This window comes from Engystomops pustulosus, chromosome 6 (assembly GCF_040894005.1).
Source record: "Engystomops pustulosus chromosome 6, aEngPut4.maternal, whole genome shotgun sequence".
Taxonomy (NCBI): Eukaryota; Metazoa; Chordata; class Amphibia; order Anura; family Leptodactylidae; genus Engystomops; species Engystomops pustulosus.
The window spans coordinates 169,936,311-169,949,339 of NC_092416.1; the positions used below are offsets into that span (position 1 = coordinate 169,936,311).

General features: G+C 41.9%; 1 protein-coding gene across 1 annotated transcript in view; it reads right to left on the bottom strand.

The window, feature by feature from the left end:
• The window catches only part of LOC140064960 (interleukin-27 subunit beta-like), a 12,136-nt gene extending 2,293 nt beyond the window's left edge, over window positions 1–9,843 (bottom strand). The window contains exons 1-5 of the mRNA XM_072112317.1: window positions 9,621–9,843; window positions 2,602–2,847; window positions 2,137–2,254; window positions 1,320–1,498; window positions 248–411 (exon numbers count right to left, since the gene is read on the bottom strand). Coding sequence (XP_071968418.1) covers window positions 248–411; window positions 1,320–1,498; window positions 2,137–2,254; window positions 2,602–2,847; window positions 9,621–9,687 — 774 coding nt within the window. The 5' untranslated portion in view covers window positions 9,688–9,843. The remainder of the gene's footprint in view (window positions 1–247; window positions 412–1,319; window positions 1,499–2,136; window positions 2,255–2,601; window positions 2,848–9,620) is intronic.
• Window positions 9,844–13,029: the final 3,186 nt, after the last annotated feature.

A 13,029-nucleotide genomic window follows, 5' to 3' on the forward strand; every position in this document is an offset into this window, starting at 1 on the left:
CAGATAGGACACTATGTACAATCTGCTCAGCTCCTCCTGCTCTATAACATGCTGCCTGCAGATAGGACACTATGTACAATCTGCTCAGCTCCTTCTGCTCTTTAACATGCCGCCTGCAGATAGGACAATGTGCTCAGCTCCTCCTGCTCTATAACATGCTGCCTGCAGATAGGAGACTATGTACAATAAATTCAGCTATTCTTGCTCTATAACCGACTTTAAAGTAGAATGCAGTTGAGTTTCTTACCACTGTGTAGGATTTAGCACCAGCCTTTCTGTAACGGACCTTGTACTTCAGTGGAAATATCTCTGGGTACGGCCAAGAACGTGGCGGCTGCCATTGTACATATAACTTCCTGCTTTCCCCACATACAGAAGATATAGTGACATTCACAGGAGGATCAGGACGTACTAGTAAAGAAATGTAGTAACGGTTATAATCTATTACTACAAAGTCAGTAGCTCTCAGTCACTCGCTCCGCGGTCTCACTGCGCTTCTTACACGCAGGTTATCATTCCGAAATTTTATTTTACCTCTATGGGAGGCTTGTGCGTGGTGTGACATCTGTTTGGAAGGAATCTGCACTGAACTCTCATTGAAATTTGCTTTCGAAATCAAGGTCATGTGTTCCCCGGTAGCACCAGCTGTGCCTGAAGTGACAAAGGTCATGGGACCCATTGTGGCCAATCAGTGACCATCACCTCCGGTGATGCAGAACAAGTGGTGTCACGGGCTCATTGAGCCAATGAGTGGCAGCAGGTGGTGCCATGACCTCCACTTTTTTTCTTCTGGATCACTGGGAAACTACTTTAAATGGGTTTCCCCACGGAGCAAGTTAGGCCCCATCCACAGGCCTTGCTGAATGGTGGGGGTTTCAGTGATGAGACCCCCAGGGATCACAAGAACAGGGCTCAGATGTACCCCCATTGCACCCCAGGTAGCACCACCGAGAAGGCCAGAGCAGCCAGTCGTGCATACGCAGGATACCCTGTTCATCTCTATGGAGGAGCGCCTTACTCGGCAATGTCCGTCAGCTCTATAGAGATTAACGGGGCAGCCTGTGCATGCGATGGTGCGACAGGGTACATCGGACCCCTGTTCTAGTGATCTGTGGGGGTCACATCACTTGCTTTGTGGAAAAAACCCCTTTGAATAAATTTTGCCACAAATCCCATTTGTTACAAGGTAAAATATAAAAAGTACAGGTTTTTTTTTGCTGTTTCACAGAATAACTGAGTGCAACTGCATGTCTGAATATAAAGATTATTTGTAAATCATAACATACACAATGACAAATCCGAAATTCCATGAAACTTACTGATGTTTTCCGCAATAAACCAGTACAGTTGTGTTATGGATCCCAATGCGTTAAGAGCGGTCACATTAAGGACATAAGGAAAGTCCTCAAACATCTTAAAATTACGTATCAGGCAGCTGTTCGGGCTCATCTCATGCTGTGCACATTTTTTAGGTGGATCTGGACCCGTGAAACCCAATCTACAAAGGAATACAGAATATGAGATGCATTGTGTGGGAGTAATAATATCTTTAAAGAGTGTGAGCCCCTGAGGCTCATTTGCATACAGTCCTTCATCCTGGTGGCAGATGCCATAGAAACTGGTGCATATTTAGAAGTTAGTTTGGTTTTTCTCCCAGGGGCCAGGAGAGGTTTAAAGGAAACCGTCATCAGGTTTTCACCATCAGAACTAACAACAGGTTTTGACAGATGTCTTCTTACTGTTTCACATTCAGCTTTTATTAATAAATTCCCTAAATCATGTCTTTATTGAATTCATTTAAAGAATAGCTAACACTTTGCTAGGAGATTCAGAGACAAATGTGGCGCGTGTTCTGTCCATCAATGTCTCCCTCAGCTCCCTCATCCCCACTCCCTCAGGGATGTTTTCTCTTCAGCGAATCCCTGTGTGACTCGACCAATGTCTCCCTCATTCCTGTGGGAGGGGGAATCACGGAGCTGAGGGAGATGTTGGCCGAGTAGTAACTCGTCTAAAGAGGAAACGTAAGGGAGCTGAGGGAAACATTGCTGAAGTGAAATTCCTGAGGGAGAGGGGAATGAGGGAGACGTTGCTGAGACATTAGCAGTCACATGTTTTTTTTAGCAAAAGAGACATTACCTGTATGTGGCAATGAAGGTGGTCGGTAGGTTGGTATAAGGCTGGAGGTCCCAGGTGCAATTTATCTTCTCTGGGTAACTTGAAGACCAACATTGGATTTGGAGCTTTTCTGGAGGAACTAGGTGGAACATAATATTATGCATCAGGTTAATTCTATAAAGTATCGATACTTAGTTTGTATAGTGGATGACACCTTCTTATCCACACCAGCTGATGGGTTGTTTTAAAAAATGTCCTGTAGATCAGTGACAATAAGATTGTGTCCCCAAATGACAATGTTTTATGGCTACAACTTCTGCAAAATTACTGAAATTTGCGGAAATGAAGGGACTTTTTAAAGTTATGTTTGGATTCTCGGAGCAGAAGACTTTCTAAGCTTTCCAGACACACCTATTCTATTTGGGAACATTATAGGTTTATAGTGATTATTTTATTACATATCAGCAGAAAATACTGTAGACTTACGTCCAAGTTGAAGTTCTATTCGGGATAAAATCTTGTTGCTGTGAGGGTGATGACAAGTGTAGGGACCGCTCTGATGTGTCTTTGCCTCTGCTAGAGTAAGACGTCCGCTTCCATCGGTATATACATCATCACTGTCCTCGATTGTCCTCCCATTAAGTCTCCATTGCACATGGGAAGAAGAAGTATTGCAGTAGAGAACAATCTTATTTCCTAGTTGTCCAAGCCGATGGGTGATTGGAAAGGCCGCTGAAAATAAGAGACGTAGACGTTAGCGAAAGTGTCTATTCACGTCACACCTCATATTTACTCTCGACTGTGTGATATGAAGCCTGAAAACTCATATTCATATTGCTGGGGAAAGGGGAGAAGACTGGGATTCAATTTTATGGCTTCTGTATAGGAAAATGTAGAAGACCAACCCTACATTCCGACCTATGCCTTTGGTTTGTTTGGTTTTTTTTTGTGCTGTGAACAGAGCCTTACGTATATCACCTATCCAGTAGCACAACAGGAATATGATCATTTTGTCATCTTAGGTACATCTTAGAGCCTTGCAAAAGTATTTGACCCCCTTGAACTTTTCTACCTTTTGCCACAAATTGTAATTTTTTGTTGGTGAAGAAGTTGGACACAATTATGGAATGAAATTTATTGGATGTTTTAAACTTATTTTAAAAGTAATAAACTGAAGAGTGGGCCGAGCAATATTATTTGCCCCCTTTATTTTTAGTGCAGCGAACACCCTCCAGAAGTTCAGTGAGGATCTCTGGATGATCCAATGTCGTCCTAAATGACTGATGAGAAATATAATCCACCTGTGTGTAATCAAGTCTCCGTATAAATTCCCTTGCTCTGCGATAGTCTCAGGGTTCTGCATCATGAAGAGCAAGGAACACACCAGGAAGGTCCCGGATACTGATGTGGAGAAGTTTAAAGCCGGATTTGGATACAAAAAGATTTCACAAACTTTAAACATCTGAAGGAGCCCTGTGCAAGTGTGATATTGTAATGGAAGGAGCAACAGACCACTGCAAATCTACCAAGACCTGGCCATCCATCTAAACTTTAATCTCAAACAATGAGAAGACTGATCAGAGATGCAGCCAAGAGGCCCATGGTCCCTCTGGATGAAGAGATCTACAGCTGAGGTGGGAGAGTCTGTCCATAGGACAACAATTAGTTGCTGAATAAATCTGCCCTTTATGGAAGAGTTGCAAGAAGAAACCATTTCTCAAAGATATCCATAAAAAGTAGTGTTTGCCACAAGCCACCAGGGAGACACCAAACGTGTGGAAAAAGGTGGTCTGGTCAGATGAAACCAAAATCCAACATTTTGGCCATAATGACAAACGATATGTTTGGTGTAAAAGCAACACAGCTCATCCCCCTGAACTCACCATCCCCACTGTCACACATGGTGGTGGCCCCATCCCCACTGTCACACATGGTGGTGGCCCCATCCCCACTGTCACACATGGTGGTGGCCCCATCCCCACTCTCACACATGGTGGTGGCCCCATCTTCACTGTCACACATGGTGGTGACCGCATTCCCACTGTCACACATGGTGGTGGCACCATCCCCACTGTCACACATGGTGGTGGCACCATCCCCACTGTCACACATGGTGGTGGCCCCATCCCCACTGTCACACATGGTGGTGGCCCCATCTTCACTGTCACACATGGTGGTGACCGCATCCCCACTGTCACACATGGTGGTGGGCACCATCCCCACTGTCACACATGGTGGGGGCGCCATCCCCACTTTCACACATGGTGGGGGCACCATCCCCACTGTCACATATGGTGGGGGCAGCAACATGGTTTGGGCTTTTCTTCAGCAGGGACAGGGAAGATGGTTAAAACTGATGGGAAGATGGATGGAGCCAAATTCAGGACCATTCTGGAAGAAAACCTGTTGTAGTCTGCAAAAGACCTGAGAATGGGATGTAGATTTATCTTCCAACAAGATAATGATCCCAAACATAAAGAAAAATCTACAATGGAAGGTTCACAAATAAATGTATCCAGGTATTAGAATGGCGAAGTCACAGTCCAGAGCTGAGTCCAATCCAGAATATGTGGAAAGAGCTGAAAACTACTGCTCACAAACGCTTCATCCAACCTCCCTGAGCTCCAGCTGTTCTCCAAGGAAGAATCGGCAAGAATTTCAGTCTCTCCATGTGCAAAACTGATAGGGACCGGATACCCCAAGTGCCTGCAGCTGTAATCACTTTTCAGTTTATTATTTTTTACAAAAGTTAAAAACATCCAATTAATTTCGTTCCACTTCACAATTGTGTCCCACTTGTTGTTGATTCTTCACCAAAAAATTGCAATTTTATATATTTATGTTTGAAACCTGAAAAGGTAAAGAAGTTCAAGGAGGCCGAATACTTTCGCAAGGCGCTGTATATCCGGACATGCTGCTGTTTTTGTCTTTGCAGGAAACCGAAATCCCCAATGACCAATTCACATTCTGCCGACTTCCTCATCTGCATTAGTACACAAAGAGGCTCAAACCTGTGTAATATCACAGTAAATGTAGTTAAGGCTCAAATACACTGGACAATACACTGGACAATACACTGGACAATACACTGGACAATACACTGGATAATACACTGGACAATACACTGGATAATACACTGGACAATACACTGGATAACCGCTGTTGGCGAGGGGTCGTAACGATAACTGGTCAATGTGAATAAAGTAAAACATTGACGGTAAATAATAAAACTATTGGACATCGATGATGGTCGATAATTATTTCCAGAAGCACAATGGGTAGATGTAAGTGCTGATATTTATTCAATCCAGAAAATGATCCTTTGAACTTTTAGCAATGACTATTTACACCACTATGGAAGATAATATTCCTATTTTTTAATCGGGACCAGTTATGATCTCGACTGCAACTTCAGAGCTGGTTTCAACACCGGATCACTTGTTTTTCCACCACTTTCCCTGACTTCCTAACAAGGGAGACAGAGGAAGGAGCTGACTTAGCTATTGTACAGAGGCAGCCATCCCGCTATATGAATGTCGAGAGTGGGAAGAAAATGGTGCCAGGCATGTAACCCATTGTCCTTATTGACCTGGAATTTGCAGTTCTGAGAACAGTATATCCCCAAATCTTCCATAACGGCTGCATCTTCCATAAGGTGGGATGAATTCCTTGCCTCAGGCGGTAGATTGCGGACCCTTTCAGAGGCGACATTCCGCCGCCGGTAGTACGGACTCGCCAAACGAATGGTAGTCTGTACTACCTGCAAATTAGTGGCTGCTGGCGGGAGAGGAGCTGCCGGGGCTGGAGGTAAATACAAGTTTTTTTTGTTTTTTTAATGGGTGTCAGCTGTATATAAAAAGTTGGCAGGTTGTCTATAATACTACTGGAGGGTCAGGCTGTATATAATACTACTGGGGGCAGGCTGTGTATACTGGAGGAGCGTTTTGTGAATACTGAGAGGGCATGCTTTGTGTACTGGGGGGGAGGCTGTGTATACTGGGGTTGGCGTAGCTCTATATACTGTCTATGGGGGAATCTGTATATAGGGGCTCGATTTTAATTAAACTGGGTGGTCTTATATGGAGTACTGTATATCATTTAATTTGGGAGTATGTATATGGGGGCTGTTATAAATAAATTAGGGAAAACGTATATAAATCGGGTGTGTATATAAATTAGCAGGGTTCTGTAGTTCAGGAGTTGTGGTATACATAACACTATATACACTAGATACTATAAATTATTTGGGGGAATATAAAGGATGCTTTATGTGGGAAATAGTGTGTTCAGTCGTGTTGTGAGGATAATATATATTGGGAACACACTCCATCATACTGTGACTGTGGGTTTTTTTATGGGCGCAGTGTGGAGTTGTGCTGCATGGAGCTGAAGTCATTTGACTGTGAATTCAGCAGAGGTAAACCATGGCCGGGAGAAAATGCAAAGTCTTCTATTCTGATGGAGCAGATAATCACTTGTAAGGTACTAGAGATCACTAGTTTGTGAGGTATCATCATTGGAGCGCCAGGAAGGGGGGGAGCAGCATTTTTAATTTTTGCTTCAGGCAGCAAAATGCTATGCTATTAATGAAGTGCCTACAAATGGAAGACCAGCTGTTCTTTTAGTCCTATGGGACAGCCAGGTCTTCAACAGTCCCATAGAGAATGGAGTGAAGGGACTAACTGCTCCATTCACTCAATGGTTCAAGGGAACCCCCACTAACCAGCAACATATCCCCTATTCTATAGAGAGAGATTAGAGGTGACTTGTTATAAGAGGAATGCTCCAGTAAAAACTCAACTCAAAACTCATAAAATCAACTGTAAACAATATCACAAGAAAACTGCACATAACACATAACCAGTTGCAGTTGTCGACACAACCACTGGGTGATCCACAGTCTCATCTTGAGTCTCGGGTATTTTGTAAAAGTTGGTCATTTCATAAAACACTTCTTTAAATGTTCAGCCAAGAAGGAAGATAAGGTAGGACACCTGTGAACCAAGATACAAACTAGCAAACTTATTCATTAACCTTTATTGTTTTCAACCTTTTACAGCCGTGTTTTATGTATTTGCTTTGTACGCTTGAAAACATCAATAAAAATTTTTTTTTTTTAAATCCAAATGAAGATTTTTTTTAAGGAGCTTCAAATTTCTGGCAGAGAAAGTCAACTCCGTCCTTTGCTTTTTTAAAAAATATAAACTATGTAAATTAAAGAAACATTGGAGAATGTCCTACGGGAGAATATTGCCCGAGGCGTAGAGTCTAGACCTACTCATCTCGCTAATTCTGGGAGTTTTGCCAAACAGCAGTAATGATAACATACAATTCCAAAGCAATTGCATTGTGCAAAATAATGAAGTACAAGCTAGCAAAACAAGCTAATAAAAAACACAACGTCATTTGATCTAAGAAATTGTGTTAATCCTTTGATGGTGAGGCTTATCTGTGGAGTTGTAGGCCAAACTCAGGAGACCGGTTGAAGAAGACTGGAGTTGTGACTCTTTGCCTCATGTCTACGAAATGAATGGTGGGCTTCTGCACAGATCCAGTCACAATAACTAAACCCCTCAGATACCTCGACCATTAGGGAGCAGAGCATCTGAAAGGTCTTATAACTTTGGACCGATGGCAGTCACAAATCGAAAAAGTGAATGCACTTTCCACGAACAGACCAATTGATTCCCAGTAGAGTTGAGTGGACCCAAAACACAATGTTCAGGTCTGTGTCGAACATTGCAGCTTCAGGTCCCCAAACCCGAATCGGGACTTCAGTTACTGTTTTGGCTCAACACCAACTGGTATCACCCGTGATCATTTTCCCTAGGATCGTCTCTACTCTATGAGGAAACCAGTGTACCCATAGAAGTCTGTATTCCATACAAGACTACAGGTCCATCATTCTGCACAATCTGTAACATTTTGCTAGTGGCACACCGTTACAGATCAGTAGGCAATTCGGTATATACTTCACCACTATAGTATTGCAGTAAATTATTGGAGGGAGTCGAGAACCCAATCCAAACTTTTATTTAAAGTTCACTACTATAGTATTGCAGTATATCGTTGGAGAGGGTCAGGTACCCAAACCAAACTTTAGTTCAAAGTTCAACCAAACTCAGCGAACCCTAATCCAACAGGAAGTGGAAGGCCTTGGTCAAACCGGGATACAGAATTAGGAAACTATACAGGACAAACTGTGTGAAACTTGATCTTTTGTGCTTCCATCAAGGGTTAAGTTCTAGATTGGACCTTAGGTGAGTCATAGGATATTAAATTTCTTGTTTTTTAATTTGTAAAAAAAAAAAATGCAGTTAAAATATAAGAGCAAACTGTAGCAAAAAATATATAAGTGGAATATAAAAATTATAGAGAGAGTTCTAATCACTAAAACTAAACCCCTCAGATACCATGACTATTAGTGACCACAGCATCTGAAATATTAGATGAACCCTTCCTAACAGGGCCATGTAGAAATATGTCATGATAAATGCTAAGGGTGTATGAAGAGGGTTTACTGCTTCATCTCAGCTTTCTCCAAATAACTAATTTAAACGCCAAAAAGGAAAGAAAAAAAATCAAAATTTCCAAGTTGCCACTTTTTCATCATTATGCCAAACATAAAAAGTGATCTAAAAGTTACACAGTTTTCAAAATGTTATACGGTAAATGAAATGTAACGAAAACTACAAATCAATAATTTTTTGTAAATTTTTTAGGCATTTTCAGGTATTAAAGGACATCTACCACCATCCTTCATCTTGGTGGTAGATGCCCATAAAGACATAACTAAACTATATGGATTTGGTATCTCCCTATTAAAGAGTGACCCAAAAAATAAAGAGGAGGCGTCATTTCTATCGCAAACTGAAAGCTTCTCAGTACATTGCACAGAATATTAAATACCACTTGGAAGTACAATTTATACCACAGACAAAAAATCCCGTAAATGGAAATATAAACAAGTATGACTTTTGGAACGTGAGAATTTAAAAACTAAACCGAAATTGGCCCAGTCCAGAAAGGGTTAAATAATGTGGACTCCTTCTGACCCCCTGATTTGGAACCCCTGCAGCAAAATAAAAAAAATGTTTCCCCATGTTTCAATACATAATATGGTATATTTATTAGTGCCATTAAAAAATGCAACTTGTTCCACAAAAAACAAGTACAGGGACAAGAAAAGAAGGAATGATAAAAGGAAAATGGGTCAGGAAGGGGTTAAATACTGAACACCTTAACACTTCTCTATTTGTATGCTTTTGTTGTGTTGCTGTTCAGTAACATTGACTTCAATGCAGCTGAGCTGCAATACCAGGACCTACCTGTGGACAAGTGTGGCGCTGTTTCCCCATAAGAAAAGTTATAAAAATTGAGATATATTTTGTTGAGATAATTTGATCACTGAATTAGTTTTCTGCTCAAGGTTTTGTCTTGATGTGACATTAATAATATCTATTTATATATTCAATGTAAAAACAAAATGTATTATTTTGTCTTACCTTTACTTTCTGAGAATTCATGAGAAGGAAGTAAAAGTCCTGCTGCGAAAATCACTGTCCAGATCATCCCCGAATTGTAAAGGAAACACAATCCCTGCAACGTAAGCTCAATGCCAATACGTAACGTCTAGAGCCCGTCTAAAAATGTAATGGCAGCTTTCAGGGACCGAAGTGTCCGCGCTCTCCTGATGAAGTGTAATGTTTTGAGTCTGAAGTTTTTGTTTTGCTACATCAGATCCTCCCATTGGTCAGGAATCAAAACCTAATAGAAACATCAAAAGCGGAACAAACTCGCATTGCAAAATGTGAGAAGACACATCCTCAAATTGGAACCTACAAAGCAGTCATGTGCTTTAGTCACTGCCAGTTTTCGTGGAAATCGCAATCCATTGGAAAATTTATGGCGCCTAGATCCTTACTAGTAGTGGTGTTATATAGCAATACCTTCTACTTATCATTAAAGGAAATCTACTATTTGTTTTCATGAATTATGAAGTAATTCAGAATTCGTGGCTACACTGATGCAGAAACATATCTTGTTTAATCCCTGATCCAAACGGTTTTGCTGAAAAAACTATTATACATTTCAGGACCTTGGGAAAGCTGGGTTGCATTCTGCTTGCCGTTCATAAACACATTACACGGAGCTTCCTGAACTGTCTAGACAGGAGTAATCAACCTGAGCTGGATGACTTCTGATTGATTACTTCTGCCTGTCAGATGCAACACAGTGATTACATCATTCTCTGGAGCAGTGCAGGACGAGAAGCGCCGAGCCAGGCACAGGATTGACAGAGCTTCATCATCTTGAATTTTAGAAGTGTTTAATTTTTTTTAGCAAAACCACTCAGCTCAGGGATTAAACAAGATATGTTTCTGCATCAGTGTAGCTACAGCATTCTCAAGGTATGTTTGTTTCAATATTTATGAAATCAAATGGTAGGTTTCCTTTAATATATGAAAGCATTTTTAATGTTTTTTTCTTCCCTCCTCTCAAAGGTCACAACTTATTTTACAGAGCCATGTGAGGACTTGTTGTATGTGTAACAAATTATATTTCCCACTGGCCCCTGGATAGCTTGTGCTATGCTGATTTTAAAAATGTCTTTGTCAGCGTTCTGAATCATTTCAGTACTTCATAAAGTTTTATTTAACATCACTACATTACTTCGCTCCCTGGCAGCATGTGGTGAATTCTGGGGAGGGGGACAGTTGTAGCAGCGTGCGTGCCTGTGTCTCAGTCTCCTCATACATTCTTCTTCTACTCCACACCATCCCCCTTCCCTCCCCTGCCTGCTCAGTGCACATGACAGCAAGGGGGGAGGGAGCTGGATGAGTGTGGAGGGGAGCAGACTAAGACACAGGCACACACAGGCTGCAGATGCCCATTCCCCCTGCTAGGACTCAATACATCCTGCTGGCACGGAGCCAGGTAATGTGAACTAAAGTTTTAGAAAGTACTGAAATCATTTAGAATGCTGACAAACACATTTTAGAATCAGCATAGAATTTGTTATTATAACAGCAACTATGCCACCTCCATGCCATGCCGGTGGAGTGGAACGCCCCGTGCCTACTTAATTTTGACCTTGCATAGTTTTGCCTTTTGATGGGAGAACATGGCCGCTATCATACGTCGGTGCTCAAGTGATAAATCGCCCCCAATAAGCTTATGTTTCTGTGATCTACAAAACCCAAGATGTCTGCAGGTAAAGAAATTGTTGGAAATGTGAACTGCAAATAAAGTTCCAGTTCCTGCCGACTTTTCGATTGCACAGAACAGAACCACAAGTCTGATGTTACCCGAAAGATGAGATTATTAACTTATGTCTTTCTATGTGCTACAGAATCCAATAAAAGGGGCATCTGAAGTGACTCTCCCGACTCACCTCAGCTAAAATATGACTCTTCACGTTTACATAAACGGGTGAGATTTCACATGAAAGAGGGAATTCTAGAAAGGACATTTCATTCCCTACCTGAGGGGACTGGGGGGTTTAATGGGGTAAAACCTGGCGTCGGAGTCCCTTTAATAGGAGACCCAATGTTTAGAGACCCTAACTTAGTGACATTTTTGAACATAGAAAAGGTGGAAACTGATGTATAATTAGAATAGTCGTTTCGCAGCAGTTGGAAGTTTGCCGACCACGAGAATAGAATTTCCCACGAAACCGACATTTACTTACAACATGCAACGGAGTGTCAGTAGGTTCTTTTCTAGAAGTTTCCAATCTGGTGCTCCGTGGTTATGTAACGCGCAGTCATATAGGGAAACCACAAGCTGAGGTCATCAGGCACGTGAACAATCAGCTCTTCATGTTGATGTACTGGAAAGCAGGAAAATGGGAAAGCTTAAGGAACTTTCTTGGTCAGATTGTAATAGCCAGATGATCGGGTCCGAGCATCTCCATTACGGCAGGTAGTGATTATTCTTATGAAGAGTAGTATCAGGACACACATTGCATCGTAGCTTTCTTCAGACAGATCGATTTGTGATTATCCGAGTCGGCCCGTGGAGCTCTGGCTGAGGTTCCTAGACCATCAAAGAGATGGCACCAGGAGAAGAACCGGAAGCAAAATGATCAGTGTGATGTTCTGGTGGGTAACCTTGGCTCCTGAAATTCTGTGAAGGTTACTGAGACATGTATCACCTCGATCAGTGATGGCAAGCCTTTTAGACACTGAGTGCCCAAACTACAACCAAAACCAATGTATTTTTCATAAAGTGCCAACGTGACAATTTAAGCAGTAACTTACTACTCCGTGCTCTTTCGCAGGTTTTAATTGTATCGGCATCTGAGGTCACCAATACAGTAGAAAGGAGAAGTTTGGATTATCATTGTAGCTTCCTTCTAGGGTTCTGGGTCTGCAAGAGACCCTAAGTCATGAAGTGATGGCAAGGGTGCCCATAGAAATGGCTCCTCCTCTGGCACCCGTGCCATAGGTTCGCCACCACTGACCTTGATTATCAAATGAAGTCTCCCCTTCATGGCAATGGAAACCAGATAACGATGGCCTGCAATGTTTGGAGAGCCTAAAGGTAGGTGTGTGTGTAGGTGTGTTTTCACATTGCCATTTTTTTCCACTGATCCACTGTTGTCAGTGAACACAAAAAAAGAAACAGGTTCTAAAGTGATGACTGGAAAAAAAAAATGCAGTGTGAAAAAGCCCATTGAAAGGAATGGGTCAGGAAGGCATCAGTGACAAATCACTGAAGCGAGGAATATCAATATTGGTATATTACGTGTAATATTAGTAAATTTCCTAATATCCTTCCAAAAAAACATGAGGTAAAGCGCCTTAAAGGTGTTCAGTAGACCAAATTTTGCGCATCCTCAGGTAATAGCGCATGCGTGCGAGACCAAGACAAAGACTACAGGGATATAGGGAGGCGCGGGTATGTAAAGCT